The 26270-nt window shown below is 44.7% G+C and overlaps 1 protein-coding gene across 1 annotated transcript in view; it reads right to left on the reverse strand.

Annotated features, from left to right (window-relative positions):
* The window catches only part of LOC139170590 (probable E3 ubiquitin-protein ligase HERC6), a 28730-nt gene extending 2466 nt beyond the window's left edge, over nt 1-26264 (reverse strand). Inside the window, exons 1-16 of the mRNA XM_070758017.1 lie at nt 26188-26264; nt 24403-24461; nt 22932-23059; nt 20302-20361; nt 18663-18759; nt 17281-17470; nt 15534-15685; nt 15342-15449; nt 12294-12407; nt 10223-10390; nt 6928-7074; nt 5502-5668; nt 4468-4534; nt 3290-3360; nt 1955-2138; nt 841-943 (exon numbers count right to left, since the gene is read on the reverse strand). Of these exons, the coding sequence (XP_070614118.1) occupies nt 841-943; nt 1955-2138; nt 3290-3360; nt 4468-4534; nt 5502-5668; nt 6928-7074; nt 10223-10390; nt 12294-12407; nt 15342-15449; nt 15534-15685; nt 17281-17470; nt 18663-18759; nt 20302-20361; nt 22932-23059; nt 24403-24461; nt 26188-26263 (1891 nt within the window). The 5' untranslated portion in view covers nt 26264. The remainder of the gene's footprint in view (nt 1-840; nt 944-1954; nt 2139-3289; nt 3361-4467; nt 4535-5501; nt 5669-6927; nt 7075-10222; nt 10391-12293; nt 12408-15341; nt 15450-15533; nt 15686-17280; nt 17471-18662; nt 18760-20301; nt 20362-22931; nt 23060-24402; nt 24462-26187) is intronic.
* Nucleotides 26265-26270: the final 6 nt, after the last annotated feature.

Consider the following 26270-nt stretch of genomic DNA (forward strand, 5'->3'; position numbering starts at 1 on the left):
AGCCAGTAAGGAGCTGGGAACATCGTGAGCACCTGAGAAGAAACATTCGGAGCAAGTAGAGCAATGGGAAAAAAACCTGCAAAGGCTTGGAAAACATTCTTAGCAGAGAGTAACAATGAAAGAGCTTGCAAGCCTGTAAGGAGCTGGGAACATCGTTAGCACCTGGTTAGGGCTGGAAAGAAAGTTACTCGGAGCAAGTTAGAGCAATGAAAAAAACCCCTGCAAAGACTTAGGGCTTGGAAAACATTCTTCGCAGAGAGTAACCATGAAAGAGCCTGCAAGGTAAGAGCTGGGAAGATCATTAGCAGCTAGTTAGGGCTGGGGGGGACGACTACATTCAGAGTATAAGACCCACCCAAATTATCAGCCTCTTTTAGAGAGGAAAAAGATGTATCTTATACTCCGAAAAATACGGTAGTAACACAGGGTGTGATGTGAATCTGGCTTCTCCATTGACTTTGCTTGGCAAAAGCTGACCACATGACCCTGGGAAAGTCCACACATCATAAATATGAAGCAGTTGTCAAGCATCCAAATGTAAACCCTGTGATCATGGGGATGCTGTAATAGTTGTAAGTGTGAAAACTGGTTGTAAGTCACTTTTGTTGAATGTCATCGTAACTTTGCACAGTGACTAAACAAACTGTTGTAAGTAGAGGACGGGCTACCTGTATAGAGTTGCTTCTCAATTATTATTCCAATGCCTTGACTATCTGTATTAAAAGAAGCTTTCAGAGAAATACGATTGCCTTCTGCTAACATTCACAACAGCTCATAACCCAGAAATTCTCCTTCAAGATCGTTAGAAGAGCAATGAAGTACTCGCCTATAGATACTCACTCAGAAAATGTTTTTTATCCTCCAAACTCAGCCCATGAAAAACTTCCCAGAACATCTTTATGGTTGGGTGCGTTGAGCTGTATAGGCCTGAATATACAGCATTCTTCAGTGCAAGAATTATCGATCGGACAATGGGGGGAAAAACCCAAGAATCGGTAAGAATAAAAAACCGATTAGCCATTGATCATAGATAGTTATCATTCTATATAAAAGTCAAAGTCACTTGAGCAGTGAAATGGGCAGTGGAATTAAATAAAATTAAATAGGGAGAGAAGGAAGGAAGGAGAGAAAGAAAAAGAGAAAGAAGAAAGAAAGGAAAGACAAGAAAAGAGAGAAGGAGAGAGGGAGAAAGCAAGCAAGAAAGAAAATAAAAAGAAACAAAGAAAGAGGAAGAAAAGGAAAGAAAAAGAAATGAGAGGGAGGGAGAAAAAAGAAAGAATAAAGAAAAAATGAAAAAGAAAGAAGGGAGAAAAGAAAAAAAGAAAAGAAAAAGAAAGAAATGAGGGAGGGAGGGAAGAACAAAAGGAAAGAAGAAAAGAAGAGAAAGAAAGAAAAAAGAAACAAGAGGGAGGGAAGGAGAAAAAAGAAAGAAGGAAAGAAAGAAAGGTAAAAAGGAAGAAGAGGGAGGGAGGGAGAAAAAAAGAGAAAGAAGGAAGGAAGCAAAGGCTTTAGTTGCAGCCATGCTCAAACTCCTAAATGCCATCCCAACAATTCTACCATTCACTTAATTGATAAGCCAGGACAATTGTGATGGAGAAAAAGTAATTCCATTTACCAAACCTTACCCAGGCGAATTGAAAATTATGCTGTGGCTAATGGCATAGTTCCCTCCCTCCAATCATTTATCATTATTATTATTTATTTGTTTTATTAGATTTGTATGCTGCCCCTCTCCGTAGACTCGGGGCGGCTCACAACCGCAATAGAACAATTCATAACAAATCTAATAATTTTAAAACATTAAAAAAACCCCATTATTAATCAAACATACATACAAACATACCATACATAAACTGTATAGGCCCGGGGGAGATATCTCAATTCCCCGAAGCCTGGCGGCAAAGGTGGGTTTTTTCATGATCATCTCATAAAATACATCCCTCCATCCACTTACCTTTTCGAACAACTCCCAATCATAATTGTCATTTCCGATTGCCACTTCCATCAGTTCTTCAGGCTCAAATATGTCAACTATCCGTTTTTCCAGGACTTTGTAAAATCCTCTCTTGAACTCACGGAAAATATCATCCACTGATTTGTTGAATATGTAATCCACGTATTTGTCAACAAAGTCTTTCCTTTAAAAAGTAGAAAATAACCCTCATTTTCTTCAAGAAGGTCAAATTCTTGGAGTTTATGATAAATTTACCAAGATTCAGAATCAGTTCCCTTTTGTGGAAATTTGGTTAAAGTTGCTTATAAATCTAAAACTACGGTATCTGTTTACATTTATTTGTTAATATAATAAATATAATATATAATATAATAAATGTTCACTTTATTAGATATTTACAAGAATTAGTTGAGGTTGGGTCTAAGTCCTTGTACCACAAGGCAAAAAATGTAGAAGTTACTCATCATTTAGGCCTCTGAAAGAGAACAAGACTGAAATTTTAAAAAGAAATAAGAATTAAAAGACTGGACTTGTTGCATTTTAGTTAGCTGTGTTTTTCTCTTTCTTCCCATTTCCCCATCTTTCCCCAACAAATTCTCACCCTACAGTAGTCCTTGAGTTATGACAGCAATTGGGACTGGGATTGCCATCACTAAATGCTGCAGTTTTAGAGCATGATGCCACACGAAGTTAGGATTATTTATTTATTCGATTCGAACTGCAGAAAAAACCATTGCTGCCAAACTGCCTTCCCTTGAGGACCTGTAGACTACATTGCTTTATTGTTGTTGTGAGCCGCCCCGAGTCTACGGAGGGGGCGGCATACAAATCTAATAAATAATAAAAAATAATACTTGTAGTTTAGATCCGAACAAATGTTTTAAAAATCCCATAGAAATCCAAGAAGTTTGGGGATACCAGCAACTGAAAGTTTAAGAAATTATCAGATTCATTATATGTTGAGTAGAATTTGCGACGAAAATGTGAAAAATAAACTCCAATCACTCTTTGAATAGTAAACCAATGCAAATTAGAGCTAAGAAAATAAAAGAACATGATCTAGTAAATATTTGAACCCCCCGCAATGGGTGGCGCTGGTGGTGGGCATTGCCAGTCGGGTGATGGGCACACACACTGTGCACTGTTTTATGTTTGTTTCATGTAACCTTATGTGCAAAACCAATAAAAATATATTTTAAAAAAAGAGAAATTATCAGATTCCTACATGGTGCTTTAACTATGATCCCAATTTACTTCTAACATTGTCATTGTGGGTGGGGAATCATCTGAACAAAGCACCTTTAGAGAGGTGATTTAAGAGCCATTGGTACGTACCTATTGGCCTTGTTTACATATGTCTCAATGCCATTTTCAACCAAGTCTACATCCACCCCATTCCAGGATATCTGAAAAATAAAACGTTAGGCAAATCGGTTAAAGCTAAAATTAATGTATTAGTATAGTCCGGGGATGCCACAGGTGTCACGTGGAGCCATATCGGAGGGCACATGAGAGAAACTTCCATGGGGCCTCTCTAAGAATCTCCTGGGAGGAAACAGAGTTGGAAAAGGCAGGGAGAAGCCTCCGTGGGGCCTCTCTGGGAATCTCCTGGGAGGAAACAGGGCTGGAATAGGCGGGGAGAAGCCTCCGTGGGGCCTCTCTGGGAATCTCCTGGGAGGAAACATTGATTCCTATGGGAAAAATTGCTTCTTTTTACAAACTTTTCTACTAAAGAACCTGGTCACTGAACAAATTAAGTTCATGACTAGAGGCACCACTGTACAGGTAGTCCCCGGGTTACGTCATCCCCGATGTATGATGTTTTGTTGTTACGATGACCCGGGGACAGCTTCGAAGCCATCTCTGTTCAGGCAAAGGGATCTCCGTGGTGGGCGGCGGCTTTGGAGACCCCGCGGAGACCCCTTCGCCCGAACGGAGGCGGCGGTGGCTTCAAGGGGCCAACAGCCAGTCCTCAGTGCTGCGTTGCAGCAGCCTCCAAGGCTGCCGCCACTGCCTCCATTCAGGCGAGGGGATCTCCGCGGTGGGCGGCCTCGGAGTCACCGCCGCCACCCACTGCGGAGATTCCTTCACCCGAATGGCGGCAGCGGCAGCTTCAAGGAACCAACAGCCGGTTCTTCTCGGTGTTGCATTGCCGCCTCTATTTGGGCAAGGGGATCTCCGCGGTGGGAGGCCTCGGAGGCTGCAGCAATGCAGTGCCGAGAAGGACCAGCTGTTGGTCCCTTGAACCTGCCACTGCCTCCGTTCGCGTAAATCGGAATACAGTATTCCGACTTACACGGAAATTCGGCTTTCAACGCCCCGTAGGAATGGATCGACGTCGTAAGTCGGGGACTACCTGTATATTATTTTTTCACGCCTTTTGCCTCAGAACTTGCTTTCCTTTAGTTGCTCTCACATCAGGTCCAGTAAAGGTCCTCATCTCTATCAAACGGAGTTGGGGTCTTCCTTCCCTTGACTTTGAATGGAAGCTCATCTGACAGTAAGATACTCACACAGTAGCATTGCTGAAATTGGTCTTCAAGATCATCTGCTTCATACTCAAGAATCGTCTGCAAATTTCTTGATAACAAAAGGAAATAGAAGATAAAATATTTCTTTCTCTGCAGTGAGAAATTCAATGACGACAGGCTGCTTGTAACATACATCACTTACAGACGCCATTTCGAAACACCGCTGCAGCTACGCTCTCTGTCTGAAGAAACGCAAAATTTACACACGCACTCCTGACAACTCAAATAATGTATATCTAAAGTTTCCCATTCATACCATTACTGTAGGCTGAGAAAAAAAAGGGGGTGCATCACTTTCTGGGCGACCCTCGTAGTGTCTCCAATTTTAAAGGGGACACGTTTCTTTTGGGATTTGGGTCATACTGGGATTTACTAAACTGGGCTGAGACAGTAGTTACAATGCGCAAAAGATAACGTTTCTTCTTCTAAACTAGGGGTGTCAAATTCAAGGCCCCTGGGCCGCATTCGACCCACGAGAGTAAGAATGATAACAGAACACCCTACAAAACTAGACTTACAATCCTGGGCCTAGAAAACTTAGAACTAAGACGCCCACAAGATCATATGCTGCAACGTCCTGCCTGTCAACAACTACTTCAGCTTCAACCGCAACAACACAAGAGCACACAACAAATTCAAGCTTAATATTAACCACTCCAAACTTGACTATAAAAAATATGACTTTAGTAATCGGGTTGTTGAAGCGTGGAACTCATTACCGGACTCCATAGTGTCATCCCCTAACCCCCAACATTTTACCCTTAGACTATCCACGGTTGACCTCTCCTGATTCCTAAGAGGTCAGTAAGGGGCGTACATAAGCGCACAAGAGTGCCTTCCATCCCCTGTCCTATAGTCTCTCCTATATCTCATATATCTTCTCCACTATATCTCTATAAACTTCATTGTATATTATTGTGTATTGGACAAAATAAAAAATAAAAAATAAAAAATAAAAATAAAATCGTTTTAGGACTCAAGGTCCCTACTAAGTTGATAGGACTGAATTCATTTACCTTCCCAGCACAGGGCTTAGCTCCTTCAAATCCCCGAGAGTTGGCTTTTTGTCAAGCAGCTTCTTAAAGGCAGCAAGTGGGAAGGGGAGGTAGGCAGTGACTTGGTTAGCTATCAAGAGTCCACAAAGAACACCAAAAAGGAAATATTTCTTCTTCTCCACAGAAGGCTGCAAGAACAAAACAGCAAGGGAACGTCACCACAATTCCCAACAAGGTCAATGAGAAGGAATACGGGTTACTTTTGCAATATTTAAAGGGACAACACGTTTCTCCAATGGGATAATGTTTCCAAATGTCAAATAATGCACTCGGGGAAAAGGAATCCTCAATCTGAGTATTGCATTGGCAGTTCTGTGCTAGCAAAAACTTCAGAAGAGAAGGATTTAGGGGTCGTGATTTCTGACAGTCTCAAAATGGGTAAGCAGTGTGGTCGGGCGGTAGGGAAAGCAAGTAGGATGCTTGGCTGCATAGCTAGAGGTATAACAAGCAGGAAGGGGGAGATTGTGATCCCGCTATATAGAGCGCTGGTGAGACCCCATTTGGAATAATACTGTGTCCAGTTCTGGAGACCTCACCTACAAAAAGATATGGACAAAATTGAACGGGTCCAAAGACGGGCTACAAGAATGGTGGAAGGTCTTAAGCATAAAACGCATCAGGAAAGACTTCATGAACTCAATCTGTATAGTCTGGAGGACAGAAGGAAAAGGGGGGACATGATTGAAACATTTAAATATGTTAAAGGGTTAAATAAGGTTCAGGAGGGAAGTGTTTTTAATAGGAAAGTGAACACAAGAACAAGGTAGCCCGTCTTTGGACCCGTTCAATTTTGTCAATATCTTTTGTTGTATGTTTTTCACAGCCTTCAAAGTTTGTGATTTGTGGGAGAGCACTTTGGCTGATAAAAGTGCGTTTGGAAAGTATTTTTCCTTTGTGATAAACTGCCTTTGTTTACTTTGCAAGAGAGTGTGTGTTTGAATTTCCACTTCAGACTTAATTGGGGCTTGTACCGTGACGCCCGGCATAACAGCCACCTGTGGCACACGAAGCCATATCTGAGGGCACACAAGGGGTTGCCCTATGTCAGGTAGTTTTTGGCCTTCTTTTCGGTCGTTTTCACTATCCCCAGGCTTCCGGAAAGTCTCCTGAACCCTGTGCACGCGCAAGCTCTTTCAGCACCCGTGGGGAAAAAGGTTCGCTATATGTTTCCCACACTTTGGGGCCTTAAGAGGTGCTGGGATTACAAATCCTCCTGATTCCTCAGTTAGGAGTTTTGAAGTTTCCCAGACTATTCTTTTCAATGAACCAAAGACCAGGTGTAGAACCTCGCAAATGAAACTTGCAGATATTTCCCTACATTAAGATCCAATATCCCATCTTCATCTTAATGAATGGAGTTCATTGGAATTGGGTCTGATAAACTTACCTTGGGAGGAAACCACATTACGGAAGAGGGCTCATCATACATGAACATCCCATATTCTGGCTGTCCCACCTTCTTAAACACCTCTGAAAAGAATTCCACCACGTAACCAGCATCTCCATAATAAGGCATTTCATTTTCAAATTGAACCTGCCGAGAGAAGTAAATAAGAAAGAAAAAAAATAGATCCACCCTGTTCTGTCGGGCTCTCTGGTAGAATCCTCCCCAAAATTCACAGGTACAAATTTCAGACACACGCATGTTTGAAAATTCAAAACAATGTTCTTTATAATGAAAATTCACTTAAACTAAGCCCTCTTTTTGTATAGCAAAGAGCCCTCGTCTCCAAACAAACTGGTAATTGGTACAAGTCCCTTATCAGTTCTGAGATACTTAGCTTGCAGCTGTGAGGCAATTCACAGTCCTTCTTCTTTCACAAAGTGAAACACACTTTGCTCTGGTTTAGTTTCCAAGCGGTGAAAACTCAGCACACAAAAGGTGAAAGTCAGCAAGGCAGTCAGGAAACACAACGATCAGATAATCCTCCACAATGGCCAAACCCACAGGCTGCTCTTTATAGTAGCCTCACTAATGACCACAGCCCCACCCAACCACGGGTGGCCTCATTTTCTTTGATAATAATCTCTCAGTTGTTGCTGCCTATGCATCGCTCTCCGCATGCGTGGCTGTATCATTAACTCTTGTTCTGAATCCAAGGAGGAGCTAGATAATTGATCTCCTTCTGAGCTGTCTGCCCCACTCTCCTCCTCCCTGTCACTCATGTCTTCTTGGTCAGAGGAGCCCTCATCATCAGATTCCACCGGGGGGCAAAACAGGCCTGCAGCATGTGGATGTCTCCCCCACATCCACAGTCCTTGGGGCAGGAGCTGGGCCAGAGCTAACCACAACACCAATCTATGGAGATTCTCAAGTTCAGTGATGGTGAACCTCTGGCACAGGTGCTACAGGTGGCACCTGGAGCCATATGACAAGGAGATCATAAGACGAGGTGTCACTGTACATTTATTCAGCTCAGTATCTAGAGAGAGAGTGTCGGCGACGGTTGAGCCAAGATACACAAAGTCATGGACGACCCCCAATTCTTGTGCAAAGATTGTAATATGGTGTATGTAATATGAGGTGGAAGTGATGTGCGGGTGTCTGGAGGCTGTTGGGGTCTGGATGGGTGTTGACAGGCTCAGATTCAACCCCAACAAGATGGAGTGGCTGTGGGTTTTGCCTCCCAAGGACACTTCCATCTGTCTGTCCATTACTCTGTGGGGGGAAATTTTGATCCCCCCAGAGAGGGCCTGCAACTTAGGCGTCCTCCTCGATCCACAGCTGACTTTAGAACATCATCTTTCGGCTGTGGCGAGGGGGGTGTTTGCCCAGGTTCGCCTGGTGCACTAGTTGCGATCCTATTTGGACAGGGAGTCTCTACTCACAGTCACTCATGTCCTTATCACCTCGGGGTTCGACTACAGCAATGCTCCCTACATGGGGCTGCCTTTGAAGAGTGTTCGAAACTTCAAATCGTGCAAAATGCAGCCGCACAAGCGATCATGGGCCTCCCTAGACATGCCCATATTTCTCCAACACTCTGTTGACTGCATTGGTTGCCAATTGGTTTCCAGACCCAACTGAAAGTGTTGGTGATGACCTATAAATCCCTACATGGAATCGGGCCAGATGACTTGCTGGACCACCTTCTGTCGTATGAGTCTCAGCGACCAGTTAGGTCCCACAGAGTTGGCCTTCTCCAGGTCCTGTCAACCAGACAATGTTGCATGGCGGGGCCTGGAGGAAGAGCCTTCTCTGTGGGGGCTCCAGAGATTCACACCTCCCCTACCCTCCTCACCTTCCGCAAGAGTCTTAAGACTCACTTATGTCGCTAGGCTCGGGGCAATTAGATCTTGGCCCCCTGGCCAATGAATGTGATGTATGGTTGAGATCTGATGTGTATGATTGATTTTTAAAATACAGTGGTACCTCGTGATACGAACCCCTCGTGATACAAACACTTCGAGATAAGAACCCGGGATTCAGAAAACTTTTGCCTCTTCTTACGCACTTTTTTCGCATTACGAACCCACCATAGATTGCAAAATGGCACTCCGCTGGGCGCCGCTGCCCGGCTGTCACCTTTTGAAACAGCTGGGGGGCTTCTCGGCATTCTCCTGAACCCAAACGTTTCGGATTCGGGAGGCCGCTGAGAAGCGCCGCCGCCCGCCTGTCACCTTCTTAAACAGCAGGGAGGCTTCTTGGCGTTCTCCTGAATGCCGAACCCAGAAGTTCAGAGGCCACGTTTCAGCCGACCAGGAAGGACGTCTTCGTGACGTCAAAGCTCTGCCTATGGAATTCTCTATTGGGATTCCCCACCTCCGTTTCAGCCTCCAGATCGGCCGAAAATGCCGCAGCTGATCGCAAAAACAGCACTCCGCCAAGTGGTGCTGCCCGGCTGTAACCTTCTGAAACAGCCAGGCGCTTCTCGGCGGCCTCCGGAATCTGAACCCGAACTTTTGCCGAACTTCCGGGTACGGCATTCAGGAGAACGCTGAGAAGCCCCCTGGCTGTTTCAGAAGGTGACAGGCGGGCGGCGGCGCTTCTCAGCGGCCTCCCGAACCCGAAAAGTTCGGGTTCGGGAGAACGCCGAGAAGCCCCCCGGCTGTTTTAAAAGGTGAAAGCCGGGCGGTGGCGCCCAACGGAGCGCCATTTTGCAATTTTTTCCCCCTTGCATGCATTAATTGCTTTTACAGTTTCCAATGGGAAACATTGTTTCGTGTTACGAACTTTTCGCCTTATGAACCTCCTTCCAGAACCAATTAGGTTCGTAAGACGAGGTATCACTGTATTGGGATTTTAGGTTTTGTAGTTTTAATTAATTGGATTTGTCTTTGTATTTCATTGTTTTATATTATATGCTGTAAGCTGCCTCGAGTCTTTGGAGAGGGGCGGCATACAAATCTATGAATGAATGAATGAACGAATTAATTAATTAATTAATAACAGCAAAAAAGATTCTGAATAGAGTTGGCGCGAGGACACAGCCCTGTTCCACTCCACTTCGAATGACAAAGGAATCTGATGTTAAGCCATCAAAAATGGGATTTTAAAAAAGTGTGGGCTCTGTTGCTGTAAGTCGAGGGCTATCTGTATAACTGGGATAGATAGAAATAAATAGCGAGTAAACCAACACTTTATGGGTAGATTTTTAAAAACGCATTTTGCAGGCTAAGCCAGTCAATTGTCAGATTCAAAGCTCAGGTAGCCCTGCGTCAGAAGACCACAGGTAGCTCACCAGCAGGCGCTTCTTCAGGAAGGAGTCCTCCATAATACTAAGCTTGTGCCAGGTGTCTTCAACGAGGAAGTCGCGTCGCACTTTCAGAGTAAAGGCAGGTGGTTCTGGAAGGTCACTAGTCCTCAGGCTCCAAGCCCGCAATTCAATATAAGCTTTCCTTTCCAACAACTGGAGATGTGCAGGGGGGAAAGAGATAAGAAAAGCAATAAACAATGTTCACATTTCATCATAGAAGCAATGTAAGCAAATCAACGGAAAACCTGCTTTTAGGGCAATTCTCATGATGGGGTTTATATTTAAGCATTTTCCTCCCCAACCTGATTAACCTCACAGCATTCAACCATTTCTTCTACGGAGATTTTCAACCGTCCAGCTTATGCTTGTCCTTAAAGGTGCTTTTTTCCCAAGAGGCAAGTGGGCCTTCTGGTTTTTGTATGAAGACGTTCTCATCCGGGAACTTCTTCATCTCTGACTGGGTGGTGACTTCTTCAGTCCCAGCTTATCAGAGCTGCATTTGCGGAAGCTAGCCAGACCAAGCAGCCAGCCACAGGCCAATAGATATGGAGTTGAAGTCTTCAATGAAACACAGCGGCAGTGGGAAATCGTCCAAAATGCAGCCCCACGAGCGGTTATGGGCCTTCCGAGGCATACCCATATCTCAACTTCACTCCGTGGACTGCATTGGCTGCCGATTAGTTTCAAATTAATTCAAAGTGTTGGTCATGACCTACAAAGCCCTACATGGCATCGGACCAGATTACTCCCGAGACCACCTTCTGCCGCACGAATCCCAGTGTCCAGTCAGATCCCACAGAGTTGGCCTCCTCAGGGTCCCGTCAGCCAGACAATGTCGGCTGGTGGGACCAAGGGGAAGAGCCTTCTCTGTGGGGGGCCCGACCCTCTGGAATCAGTTCCCCCTGGAAATTCGCACTGCCCCACCCTCATTGCCTTTCGAAAAAGCTTAAAGACCTATCTATGCTGCCAGGCCGGGGTCATTGGATCTCCCCCCCTGACTAACGAGTGTTTTAGTGTAACAAATGTCTTTTATTTATATTAGAACTCTTAGACTTTTTTAGTTATATTAATTGGATTCCATTTGTGTTATTATGTCCTTTGATATGTTGTGTTGTGAGCCACCCCAAGTCCCCGGAAAGGGGCAGCATACAAATTCAATAAATAAATAAATAAGTAAGTAAGTAAGTCTTGGATAAATATATTTACTTCTTATTTACACTACAAACTGTATTCTACTTTACTATTCATACACCATACTAGTATCTCACTGGTATCACTACAACTATCTCAATTACAGTAACTTACAGGAACCAACAATACAGCAACTTCAGAGCACACTTCACACAGAGCAGGATCAGAGAGCAGAGAGCTCTTGCATATTTAAATACTTATCACCTAATAAGGTTGTTACATGCTTAATTGCCTCAGAATGACTCAGCATTCTCTACATAGGCCTTCCTTCTGTATTGAGATATTACCTCAGGATATGCTTAATCCTGACAGAGCTGAAGAAGCTCCTTAGATCAGTAAGTGAAACATCTTCAAGGAAAAAACAGAATGTCCATTTGCTTCCTTTGGGACGTTTCCTTAAATCTTCATTCTCAAAATGCTAGCAGAGAAAGATGGTATGGAATGACCTAAAATAGTGCTGATGATTCACAGTGGTAGGCTGCACCTGTCCGTCCATAAACCTGGGGGGGGGGGGAGTGTGACATATATATATATATATACACATATGTCACATGTTTTTTTGCTGAATTTGAAAATTAAGGGAGACTAGGATAGATCTATTTCAGCCTTATTTTGACCTCATCAGCTAGCCATACCCACTGGGACTTGATCCTGGGGCTTCTGCCTTGTAAGGCAGAGAATTAACCTCTAGGCCACTGGATCTGATCCCTTCAGCTTTGTACCAGGAAGGGTCTATGTTTTTTTTTTCTGTTGGATCACCCTAGTATATTGAAGCAACGTCACAGCTCCTTTTTGCCTCTGGGCCCAATCCAACAGAAAACACACACACACACACACACACACACACATATAAAAGATTCATTACCTTTTGTACAAGGGAGCACCCGAAATTAAGTATTTCCCTCTTGATTGATATATTGTAGACGAAAGGAAACTGACAGAAGGAGATTAACCTCCCTTCTTCTGTGACATTCTGCATCTGGCAAGGGGGGGGGAATAGAAATATTTTGAAACAAAGGAATATCTCACAAAATCTTCTTCGCTTCCCAACTGTCTTTGTCCCTATGGCTTCCAACCTGAATCAATATCCTTTTTTCTGTTGCTCTTTTCTGGTAAGAAAAGAACTCATGCAACAGCTAAACTACTCAATGTGAAATTCAAATGTTTTCCGATTCAAAAATAAAGACAATGAACCATCTCTTCTCAAAGCAAATGTTTATGCTTGGACACAAATTATAAAACTGCTAAAAAAGGAGGGCAAAAACTTCAGAAGAGGAGGATTTAGGGGTAGTGATTTCTGACAGTCTCCAAATGGGTGAGCAGTGTGGTCGGGCGGTAGGGAAAGCAAGTAGGATGCTTGGCTGCATAGCCAGAGGTATAACAAGCAGGAAGAGGGAGATTGTGATCCCCTTACATAGAGCGCTGGTGAGACCCCATTTGGAATACTGTCTTCAGTTCTGGAGACCTCACCTACAAAAAGATATTGACAAGAATGGCGGAAGGTCTTAAGCATAAAACGTATCAGGAAAGACTGAATGAACTCACTCTGTATAGTCTGGAGGACAGAAGGAAAAGGGGGGGACATGATCGAAACATTTAAATATATTAAAGGGCTAAATAAGGTCCAGGAGGGAAGTGTTTTTAATAGGAAAGTGAACACAAGAACAAGGGGACACAATCTGAAGTCAGTTGGGGGAAAGATCAAAAGCAACATGAGAAAATATTATTTTACTGAAAGAGTAGTAGATCCTTGGAACAAACTTCCAGCAGATGTGGTTGGTAAATCCACAGTAACTGAATTTAAACATGCCTGGGATAAACATATATCCATCCTAAGATAAAATACAGGAAATAGTATAAGGGCAGACTAGATGGACCATGAGGTCTTTTTCTGCCGTCAGTCTTCTATGTTTCTATGTTTCTATGAAATCACATATTCCTCAATTTAGAACTTTTCACAATTCCACAACATGATGCGAAACCTGAAGACCAGTGGCAAGGGCGCATGTGTGTACCAGCCAGCTGGTACTCCGGCACACACAAAGACCAGCTGGTTGGTGCACATCATGCGCAGAGAGGGCTCTGCATGCCACCCCTGGCAACCATGCCATAAGTTTGCCATCACGGCCCTATACCATTTCACACAACTGGTTATACAATCTCTTAAAAACCTCCAGTGTTGAAGCACCTACAACGTCTGGAGGCAAGTTGTTCTATTGATTAATTGTTCTAATTGTCAGAAAATTTCTCCTTAGTTCTATTCTGGTTTTCTCCTTGATTAATTTCCACCCATTGCTGCCGTCAGGTGCTTTGGAGAATAGCTTGACTCCTTCTTCCTTGTGACAACCCCTGAGATATTGGGACACTGCTATCCTGTCTCCCCTGGTCCTTCTTTTCATTAAATTAGCCACGTCCTGTTCTTGCAACTGTCCTTTATACAGTAATACCTCGTATTACGAACTTAATTGGTTCCAGGACGAGGTTCGTAAGGTGAAAAGTTCGTAAGATGAAACAATGTTTCCCATAGGAATCAATGGAAAAGCCAATAATGCGTGCAAGCCCATTAGGAGAATCCAAAATATTAAGGCTTAAAAAAAAAAGCGGGGGGGGGGCCAGACTAAGCAGAGGCAAACGGAGTGGGGGGAGGGACAGCGAGAGGTGGCAAGAGGTGGCAGTCCCCACAACGCAAGGCGAAAAGAGCCTCTCTTGAGCTCCATGGGTCTTTCCCTCCTGTTTTTGCCCACCCCATTCTGCTCATTTTCCCCACACCTTTCTCCTCTCTTGAGCTCCATGGGTCTTTTCCCCATGCAGTTTGGAAGGGGGTAGCTTGTCACTGGGATTCAAAGCAGCACTGGCAAAAATGAAGGGAATCGAGGAGCCTCAGGGAAATCCCGGCGGCTGCTCGGGTTCGTAAGGTGAAAATAGTTCGGAATAAGAGGCAAAAAAATCTTAAACACTGGTTTCGTATCATGAAAAGTTCGTATGAAGAGGGGTTCGTAAGACGAGGTATCACTTTATGTTTTATGCTCCAGTCCCCTAATCATCTTTGTTGCTCTTTTCTGGAGTCTCAACATCTTTTTTACATTGTGTTGACCAAAGTTGGATGCCGTATTCCAAGCGTGGCCCTACCAAGGCATTATAAAGTGGTATTAACTCTTCATGTGGTCTTGATTCTATCCCTCTGTTCATGCAGCCTGCTTCTGTTCTGTTCTAACATGGTAAGCAAAAACCAAACCACATTATGGATTACTGTTGGTTATGACCTATAAAGCCCTTCATGGCATCGGACCAGAATATCTCCAGGACCGCCTTCTGCCGCACGAATCCCAGCGACCGGTTAGGTACCACAGAGTTGGCCTTCTCCGGGTCCCGTCGACTAAACAATGTCATTTGGCGGGACCCAGGAGAAGAGCCTTCTCTGTGGCGGCCCCGACCCTCTGGAACCAGCTCCCCCCAGATATCAGAGTTGCCCCTACCCTCTTTGCCTTTCGCAAGCTCCTTAAAACCCACCTCTGTCGTCAGGCAGGGGGGAATTGAGATATTCCCTTCCCCCTCGGCTTATAGAATTTATACATGGTATGTTTGTATGTATGATTGGTCTCTTAAATTGGGGTTTTTTAGATTATTTTTAATATTAGATTTGTTACATTGTTTTCTTTATTGTTGTTAGCCGCCCCGAGTCTTCGGAGAGGGGCGGCATACAAATCTAATAAATAAATAAATAAATACATACTGTGATGTTTAAACTCAGGTTTTCTTGATCAAAATACTTTCAACTGAGGAGAAATGGTGACTAAGCCAAGAATATATTCCAATTACTATACGCAAGGACATTTCACCTCTGTCTAAGCTTCGTGAGCTCTGACACTTTCCTTCTACACAAGGCCAAGAGACGATGTGAAATGATACTTACCTCATTCTGTGCACATCTATAAATATCTTCCAATAGGTCAATTTGTTGAGAAATTTCACTTATGCAGAAGGTACTTTTTGGCAGCGGGCATTTAGCCTTCATGTTGACCTTGAAGGAAAATATTTATAGGTCAAAGCCATGGATTATATATCAAGAGGTAGTACGCAATTACTTCCAAGTCACAAGACATACCTTATACAGCATTTTAAGCACTTCGAGGCTATTAAACCATATACCTGCTTTGGGATAAAATTGATAGTAGGGCAACATTGTTGACACGGACATCTTCAACATTTGAACTATTTGCTCTAAAAATGGGCCTGGCAACAAGGACCAATAATTTTCTGAAAGAAAGATATTTTCAAGTCATTAAAAATACCAACAGAAGAGTTGGCCTTCTCCAGGTCCTGTCGACGAAACAATGCCGTCCGGCGGGACCCAGGGGAAGAGCCTTCTCTGTGGTGGCCCCGACCATCTGGAATCAACTCCCCCCCGGAGATTAGGTCTGCCCCCACCCTCCTTGCCTTTTGCAAACTCCTTAAAACCCACCTCTGCCATCAGGCATGGGGAAATCGATTCCCCTGGCCCGTTTCCGCAAGGTTTGTCTGAGATGTATGATTGTTTTTATATTAAGGGTTTTAAATTGCTTTTATCGTTAGATTTGTACCGTGTTTTCTGTTGTGAGCCGCCCCGAGTCTCTGGAGAGGGGTGGCATACAAATCTAATAAATAAATAATAAATAAATAAATTTCAGAATCCAGCGGCACCCACCTTTTCCAAACTTCCCTCCTCACCTCTCTTTGTTCTCCTTTGATTTGTCTTTCTTTCTATCTACTTTTTGAGACGTTTATGGGAGTTTTTCGGGATTTTTGCAGCTGCAAGAGCAATCATGGGCTTCCCCAGGTATGCCCATGTTACTCCAACACTCCGCAGTCTGCATTGGTTGCCGATCAATTTCCGGTCACAATTCAAAGTGTTGGTTATGACCTATAAAGCCCTTCATGGCATTGGACCAGATTATCTCCGGGACTGCCTTCTGCTGCACGAATCCCAGTGACCGATCAGGTCCCACAGAGTGGGCCTTCTCCGGGTCCCGTCAACTAAACAATGTCGGTTGGTGGGCCCCAGGGGAAGAGCCTTCTCTGTGGTGGCCCCGACTCTCTGGAACCAGCCCCGTCCAGAGATTAGAACTGCCCCTACCCTCCTTGCCTTTCGCAAACTCCTTAAAACCCACCTTTGTCGTCAGGCATGGGGGAACTGAGACATCTCCCCCAGGCCTATACAATTTATGTATGGTATGTTTGTAGGTATGTCTGCTTAAAAATGGTTTTTTTAAACTATTTTAAATTTTAAATTGTAAATTATTAGATTTGTCAGGAACTGTTTTTATTGCGTTGTGAGCTGCCCCGAGTCTACGAAGAGGGGCGGCATTCAAATCAAATTTATTTATTTATTTTATTATTTATTACTTAGATTTGTATGCCGCCCCTCTCTGAAGACTCGGGGCGGCTCACAACACGTGGAAACAAATCATAAATAATCTGACAATTTAAAATATTAAAGATTTTTAAAAGACCCCATATACTAACAGACATACACACAAGCATACCATATATAAATTAAACATGCCCAGGGGAAGATGTTTCAGTTCCCCCATGCCTGACGACAAATCAAATCAAATCAAATCAAATCAAATCAAATCAAAAAATAATCCCAATTGTGCTCATATATTGAGGGCTGTATATAGCCATGTACATTTTTTGGCTTGACATTAATTTTGCCACACTAAAGCACTTACCATATTTTTCGGAGTATAAGACACCCCTTAATTTTAGGGGAGGAAAATAGTGGGGCGGGGGAAATCTCCCTATTTAAAAAAATAATACATGAACCGGGGCACATAGAATGTGCGAAAAGAGGAGAATTGTTCCAAACTCACCAAGAATGTTGGAAGAGCCCTTGCTCAGGTTTCTGACAGCTTTAGCAAACTTTGCATCTAGTTGTACAATTCCCCGTGTTCTTAAAGCAACACAGCACTCAGGCAGCAGAAGAAAAATAGCAAAAGCCTCTTGGTGAGGAGAACTAAGTGGAAGGGCAGGGAACAGGTGGACCACTAGAGAAGAGTAGATCTGTTGAAAAATGTAATACAGACATTCACATTCCTCTCTCTTTATCTTTAGCAATTAGAGCACACCAACATTCTTCCATACCTCCTCCCTTATCTTAAGATTTATGTCTATACAGCGTAGTTCAAAAGCACCAGGAATAGCAGTGAAATAACAAAGAATAAGCTAACTCACTCCGGAGCCAAAACGACACACTTCCATAATGGATCACAACATTGAAAATTCCACCCTTCTTCCCCGCTGGCGCCCTGACGGGACGAATATATCACTCCAGTAATTAACCCGTTCCTCCCCTTAATATCTTTTCCCTAACACTTGCTCCCTGCGCCTTTGAACTCTTCTGAAGTGAGGATTTAACCAGCGATTGTCTGTCTCTTCTTCACTGGAGTCTGGACCTTCCCACCTGTTCTGATACCTGCAACCCAGGGCCTGCCACTAATTCATAGACACTATCTGTATCAGAGTGCTCAAGCTCTTCATCATCCTCCAACTGACCAGGAGTATGTACAACAATTACTGGATAGTAGGCAGTGAAGGTCTGCTACTGGAACGGCAAGGTTTCTGGGATGTGGGCATATGCCCCCGATGCGCACACATGTGCCCCAGGGTGAAATTTTGCTTCTTTGCATCTTGGTGAGCAAAACTGAATGCAGTATTCCAAGTGTGGCCTTACCAAGGCCTTATAAAGTGGTATTAACACTTCACGTGATCTTGATTATGTCTCTCTGTTGATGCAGCCTAGAACTGTGTTGGCTTTTTTGGCAGCTGCTGCACACGGCTGGCTCACATTTAAATGGTTGTCTACTACAACTCCAAGATCCCTTTCACAGTTTCTACTGTACCATATATACTGTACCACTGCATTTTGTTTTCCTTGCCTAAATGTAGAACTTTACTTTTTCACCATTGAATTTCATTTTGTTAGATAGCACCCAATGTTCAAGTCTGACAAGACCCTTCTGTATCTTGAGCCTATTTTTTGGAGTGTTGGCTATTCCTGCCAGTTTGGTGTCATCTGCAAATTTGATGCGTTCTCCATCTATCCCTCGGCCAAATCATTGATGAACTGTTAGGACAACCTTCACACAACTGGAAATACCACTTGGGGGACCAGTCCATTAAGGATTTTCACCTCTCATCACAGAACAATCAACAAACTGTCCGAAGAGAAATAATCCCTATATTTTTTCTTTACCTGATCAGCAATCCAATCTCTCATAGTAAGTTCTTTCAAAACTTCTCTTGCTTCTTGAAGATTCACTGGGACATCATTGTCTATTGACCCAGCAGATCTATGAAGAAAAATGGAACATCTATTGTCTGAAGCGCAATCACAGGCTATCATTCAGAAATTTTATTCAGTGACCACCTACATTATATTTCCTAGCTTTGGGGCTTCGGATCTTTCAAAGAGAAAATTGACTTACCAGGATTTAACGCTCTTCTTCAGATAAACCACTGGGAATTTAGTTACTTACCTACTTACAGCATAGAACCGGATAAAAACTGAAATAAGGATGTGAATGGAAAGGACAAATACAGTAATACCTCGTCTTACGAACTTAATTGGTGCCGGAAGGTGGTTCATAAGGCGAAAAGTTCGTAAGATGAAACAATGCTTCCCATAGGAAACAATGTAAAAGCAATTAATGCATGCAAGGGGGGAAAAATCAGAAAATGGCGCTCTGCTGGGTGCCAGTGCCCGGCTGTCACCTTTTAAAACAGCTGGGGGGCTTCCCGGTGTTCTCCCGAACCCGAACTTTTTGGGTTCAGGTTCGGGAGGCTGCCGAGAAGCGCCGCCACCCGGCTGTCACCTTCTGAAACAGCCGGGGGGCTTCTCGGCGTTCTCCCGAACGCCGAACCCGGAAGTTCAACAAAAGTTCGGGTTCGGGTTACAGAGGCCGCCGAGAAGCGCCCGGCTGTTTCAGAAGTTTACAGCCAGGCGGCGGCGCCCAGTGGAGCGCCATTTTTGCAATCAGCAGCGGCGTTTTCAGCCGATCTGGAGGCTGAAACGGAGATGGGGAATCCCAATAGGGAATTCCATGGGCGGAGCTTTGACGTCACGAAGACGTCCTTCCTGGAGGCCACGTTTCGGCCGACCGGGCGGAGTGACATTTTGCGATCTGTGGTGGGTTCGTAAGCCGGAAAAAGTTTGTAACAAGAGGCAAAAAATTTCCGAACCCCAGGTTCGTATCTCGAGATGTTCGTATCACGAGGTACCACTGTAATGTATTTTATCTCCTTTTATATAGTTTGGAGATGATGGGGTGTTTCTTATTGCAAGATTCAAAGTAGCGACCACATGGCAGGGGTTTTGGCTCCTTATTTTCAATTTTTTTTGAGATTCACAAGTTTGAAGATGACTGCAATTTTTCTTCCAAATATCTGGCAGGATTACAGGTCTGCAAACAGTGGGGATGTGGAAATCCTTTAATAATCTCAAGGGTCTAGGCCCTAGGACAGTGATGGCGAACCTTCCTCCTTCCTCTCTCTTGTGATTTACACAAGAAGGGTGCTTTTGTGAGAGATCACATGCGCGCTTGAGGTTTCAGCAATGTTTGGCGATTTTTTTTTGCTTCCGCGCATGCATGGAAGCAAAGGAATCACCGAAATCTCGCACACCCGCGCATCTTCTCGAGATTTGCTTCTTACGCATGCGCAGAATCAAAATGGTCACCCAGAGTTGCGCGCGCATCAGCACTGGTAGAGGCGGTAAGTTGGAACCGCCACCTGCCTGTCTCCTCTTGAGCAGGATCTACTATCAGCTGCCTGGGGTGATTGGCGTGCCACAACAGACTCCAATGTCCCTGCTGCCTACAATGAGGGCTACTCACCTTGTTTGTAAAAAGCTTGCTGTTAAACAAGGGGGCGAGGAGAAAATTTCTTCTATCTCCCTACCGAAAAGATAAAAAGGAAACCCATTAATTAAACAATAGCGTACTAGCCCATCTTTCGACTTACTTGGAAATAACTCCCACTGTGTTCAACGTGACTTAAATTAACTTCCTTTAATTTATAGTCTGAATAAAACACGAATTGGAAAAATATTGGAGGGCGGAAGAAAAATTGAAGGACAGAAGGGAAAGGGGGGATATGATCGAAACATTTAAATATGTTAAAGGGTTAAATAAGGTCCAGGAGGGAAGTGTTTTTAATAGGAAAGTGAACACAAGAACAAGGGGACACAATCCGAGGTTAGTTGGGGGAAAGATCAAAAGCAACATGAGAAAATATTATTTCACTGAAAGAGTAGTAGGTGCTTGGAACAAACTTCCAGCAGACGTGGTTGGTAAATCCAGTGTAACTGAATTTAAACATGCCTGGGATAAACATACAGTGGAACCCCGACATACGAGCAGCTCTACTTACGAGCTACTCGAGATACGAGGTGGGAGGGGAGCGACATATTTGTTCGCCTCCCGAGCTCGTATTCGAGATACGAGCGCCAAGGAGCTGTCAGGAGACAGCTTCTTGGCGCTCATATCCCGCGCGCCGCTTCTCCGCTGACCCCTGAAGCCGAACTCTTCCGGCTTCAGGAGTCAGCTGCGAATCGGCGCGGGTGTTTTAAAACGTGGCTGCCGGGCTGGGGGGCTCGGGGGGCTTCCCCCGAGCCCCCCAGCCTGGCTGCCACGTTTTAAAACACCCGCCCCGATTCGCAGCTGTCTCTTGCAGCCGAACGCGGAAGTAAGCGTTCCGGCTTCAGGAGTCAGCTGCGAATCGGCGCGGGTGTTTTAAAACGTGGCTGCCGGGCTGGGGGGCTCGGGGGGCTTCCCCCGAGCCCCCCAGCCTGGCTGCCACGTTTTAAAACACCCGCCCCGATTCGCAGCTGTCTCTTGCAGCCGAACGCGGAAGTAAGCGTTCCGGCTTCAGGAGTCAGCTGCGAATCGGGGCGGGTGTTTTAAAACGTGGCAGCCGGGCTGGGGGGCTCGGGGGAAGCCCCCCGAGCCCCCCAGCCCGGCTGCGACTTTTTAAAACACCGCACCGCTTCCCAGCTGACTCCTGAAGCCGAACGCTAACTTCGGCTTCAGGAGTCAGCTGCAGCGCGCTGCTCCCGGCTTGGCTTCCCTGGCCGCCTGGCGCTGCGATCTTCCGATCTTCCCTTGGCGATCTTCCCTTGGCTTCCCTGGCCGCTTCCCTGGCTGCCTGGCACTGCGATCGCAGCGCCAGGCGGCCAGAGAAGCGGCCAGGGAAGCCAGGGAAGATCGGAAGATCGCAGCGGGAAGTTCGGAAGATCGCAGCGCCAGGCGGCCAGGGAAGCGGCCAGGGAAGCCAAGCCGGAGCGTCAGGCGCCGCCAGCCCCGAGTCGGACGCACCCTCGCTGCCGCGCCGAGCCGCTGCCCGCTCCGTCCTAGCCGGAGCCTGAGCCGGCCCGCTCGGTCGCGCCTCCTCGCCCGCAGCCCGCACACCCGCCCAGGATGCAGACACACCAGCCTCCCGTTCTTCCCTCCCCCCCACTCGCCGCTGCTCGTATCCTGCGTCGGCTTTCACCCCCCCTCCTCCTCCTCGCGCCCTCTGCCTTCCACCGAGCTGCGGGGAACCCCCCCCCCCGCCCAGCTGTCACCTTTTAAAACAGCCCCCGGGCTGTTTTAAAAGGTGACAGCCGGGCGGCAGCGCTTTTTTTTGCTGTTGCACGGATTAATTGACGTAACATTGTTTCCTATGGGAAACAATGTTTCGACATACGAGCTGTCCGACTTACGAGCCTCCTTCCGGAACCAATTAAGCTCGTAAGTCGGGGTTCTACTGTATATCCATCCTAAGATAAAATACAGGAAATAGTATAAGGGCAGACTAGATGGACCATGAGGTCTTTTTCTGCCGTCAGTCTTCTATGCTTCTATGTTTCTAGTTTCTGGCTGTGGATTGACGGCAGAAAAAAACCTTCTGGTCCATCTAGTCTGCCCTTATACAGTGTACTACTTCCTGTATTTTATCTTAGAATGGATCTATGTTTATCCCAGGCATGTTTAATATTCAGTTACTGTGGATTTACCAACCACGTCTGCTGGAAGTTTGTTCCAAGCATCTACTACTCTTTCAGTCAAATAATATTTTCTCATGTTGCCTTTGATCTTTCCCCCAACTAACTTCAGATTGTGTCCCCTTGTTCTTGTGTTCCCTTTCCTATTAAAAACACTTCCCTCCTGGACCTTATTTAACCCTTTAACATATTTAAATGTTTCAATCATGTTCCCCCTTTTCCTTCTGTCCTCCAGACTAGACAGATGGCGTTCATGAAGTCTTTCCTGATACGTTTTATGCTTAAGACTTTCCACCATTCTTGTAGCCCGTCTTTGGACCCGTTCAATTTTGTCCATATCTTTTTGTAGGTGAGGACTTCAACTTCCAGAATTCTGGGAGTTGAAGTCCAGATGTCTTCAAGTTGCCAAGGTTGGGAAACACTGTGATAGATGCTAACAGAAAGACAATTTTCTCATCAGAAACAGGGAATGCAAGTAGCAACCTTTTAGCCTTCTGCTGTGCTTCGCTTCCTATTTCTGCTGACTTCCATTTCTCAATCAGTCCTCTGTCCAGCTGGCTGATCCTAGGCAAGGCTTCGAAAGAGGTGGCTGCATTAGTGCCCACAGGAGCCTGAACAAAGCAAAACCCAAGTGGAAAAGTTTTGTTACTAGGACAAGTCACCGATGCTTCATAATATAAACCTTTGAGAAGGCTCAGATGCATGGTCACTTCTCATTCATGTTCCCGTAGAATCTGGGGAATGCAACTTTTGGGAAATTGTATTTGCAAACATCATTGCAAGTTGATGAACCAAACAAATGTCTACATAAAGAGAAGAAACTTTTGTGTGCAGTCAAAGAACACATTTCATTTAGGCAAGCTGGTACTTATTAGAAAAGCTGTACAGTGGTACCTCTACTTACAAACGTAATTCGTTCCGTGACCAGGTTGTTAAGTAGAAAGGTTTGTAAGAAGAAGCCATTTTTCCCATAGGAATCAATGTAAAAGCAAATAAGGCGTGTGACTGGGGAAACCACAGGGAGGGTGGAGGCCCTGTTTCCTCCCAGGAGATTCCTAGAAAGGCCCCACGGAGGTTTCTCCCTGCCTTTTTCCAGCCCTGTTTCCTCCCAGGAGATTCCTAGAAAGGCCCCATGGAGGTTTCTCCCTGCCTTTTTCCAGCCCTGTTTCCACCCAGGAGATTCCTAGAAAGGCCCCATGGATGTTTCTCCCTGCCTTTTTCCAGCCCTGTTTCCTCCCAGGAGATTCCTAGAAAGGCCCCACGGAGGTTTCTCCCTGCCTTTTTCCAGCCCTGTTTCCTCCCAGGAGATTCCTAGAAAGGCCCCATGGAGGTTTCTCCCTGCCTTTTTCCAGCCCTGTTTCCTCCCAGGAGATTCCTAGAGAGGAAGCCCTACATAGCTTCTCCCCACTTTTTCCGGCCCTGTTCCCTCCCAGGAGATTCCTAGAGAGGCCCCATGGAGGCTTATCTCTGCCTTTTCCAGTTATAGTTTCGGAGGATCAGGTTTGTGAGTGGAAAATGGTTCCTGAGAAGAGGCAAAAATATCTTGAACACCCGGTTCTTATCTAGAAAAGTTCATAAGTAGAGGCGTTCTTAGGTAGAGGCACCACTGTATAAACCTTTGAGAAGGCACAGATCCATGATCACTCCTCATTCATGTTCCTGTAAAAACTGGGGATGCAACTTTTGGGAAATTGTGTTTGCAAATATCATTGCAAGTTGATGAACCAAACAAATGTCTATGTAAAGAGAATAAACTTTTGTGTGCAGTCAAAGAACACATTTCATTTAGGCAAGCTGGTACTTATTAGAATAGCTGTATTCACAAAATGCAGGTAGTCCTCATTAATAGCATCTTCTACAATCTGAAGTACTAGGATACTAGTAACATAGCTGACTGGTGGTTTGATAACGATGTTGAAGTCAAGACAGTTTACAAAAGAATTAAAAAGATTACCTGAAATATACTGACGAAGTTGACATATGCTCCAGCAAAAACTTGGACTCCCAAGAATTCTACAATGATATGAATATAAATGTATTATTATTACGGTATAATAGTTCATCTCACAGTCAGACCAAAGCTATTATTATTGTAAGAAGTACAGTATTTTTGTAATTTCTCTTCTTTCCTTTCTCTTGTGATTTACACAAGAAGGGTGCTTTTGAAATTCCCAGAAGGAATTCACCCGCAGTTTATAACTTCTTTAAGTGTTGAATCTTTAAGTCTAGACATTAAATCTCAACCCAAACTACTTTGCAAAGTTTCCGGATGACCTTGGTGATTTAAAAAAGTGGAATTGTATGTATATCATTTTAGACTTTTACAGTAAAGCACAACCGAAATATCTAGAAAAATTAAACATCAAAAAACTTTGAAGAACATTTGATCAGAATGTCAAAAGAATCAGTGATCAAACACTGAATAAATAATAATAATAATAATAATAATAATAATAATAATAATTATTATTATTATTATTATTATGTCAATGCAACACAGCAAACGAGATCACTATGCTGGATTTCGTATTTCATCACCAGTCGGACGCTTCCCAAGCACCTAGGACTGCGTCATGTAGCGGCGAATTATATTTGCTGATCTCAGTAAAGCGGTCTTTTGCAATTGACAGTATTATTATTATTAATATTATTATTAATATTATTATTAGATTTGTATGCCGCCCCTCTCCAAAGACTCGGAGCAGCTCACAACAAAAACAATACAAATCCAGTACTAAAACAACTTAAAACCCTTAATATAAAAACTATCATACATCTCATACAGACCATGCATAAAGCGAAAGCAGCCCAGGGGAATCAATTTCCCCATGCCTGACGACAGAGGTGGGTTTTAAGGAGTTTCCGAAAGGCAAGGAGGGTGTGGGCAATCCTAATCTCTGGGGGGAAGTTGATTCCAGAGGGTCAGGGCCACCACAGAAAAGACTCTTCACCTGGGTCCCACCAGATGACATTGTTTCATCAACGGGACCCGGAGAAGGCCAACTCTGGGACCTAACCGGTTGCTGGAATTCGTGCGGCAGAAGGCGGTCCCATGAAGGGCTTCATAGGTCATAACCAACACTTTGAATTGTGACCGGAAATTGATCAGCAACCAATGCCGACTGTGGAGTATTGGTGTAACATGGACATACCTAGGGAAGCCCATGATTGTTCTCGCAGCTGCATACTGCATGATCTGGAGTTTCCGAACACTCTTCAAAGGTCGCCCCATGTAGAGAGCATTACAGTAGTCAAACTTCGAGGTGATGAGGGCATGAGTGACTGTGAGCAGTGAGTTCTGGTCCAGGTAGGGCCACAACTGGGCAAACGCCCCCCCTTGCCACAGCTGAAAGATGGTTCTCTAATGTGAGCTGTGGATCGAGGAGGACGCCCAAGTTGCGGACCCTCTCTGAGGGGGGGTCAATAATTCCCCCCCCCAGGGTGATGGACGGACAGATGGAATTGTCCTTGGGAGGCAGAACCCACAGCCACTCCGTCTTAGCATAAGGGGATGTGCACCCTTGCGTGATTTTCAGCAATTTTGCTGCTGCTCATGCAGAGAAGCAAACAACCACCGAAATTTCACAAATGTGCATATTTCCTTGTGATATATTTCTCCCTGCACATCCGCAGAAGCAAAATTTCACTCGGTCGCATGCGCAAGCCCACCGGGAACACGGCAACCTTTCACCGATTAACACTATTTTGCATTCTGGATTTGTATTTGCAAAAAATGTACCATTAGGGGCTAGGAGAGCATTGAGATCAATGCTCTTTCTTTCTTCCTGTCTGCTATCCAAGGTCAAACTTTCCATGTGCTCC

Source organism: Erythrolamprus reginae, chromosome 7 (assembly GCF_031021105.1).
Source record: "Erythrolamprus reginae isolate rEryReg1 chromosome 7, rEryReg1.hap1, whole genome shotgun sequence".
NCBI lineage: Eukaryota > Metazoa > Chordata > Lepidosauria > Squamata > Dipsadidae > Erythrolamprus > Erythrolamprus reginae.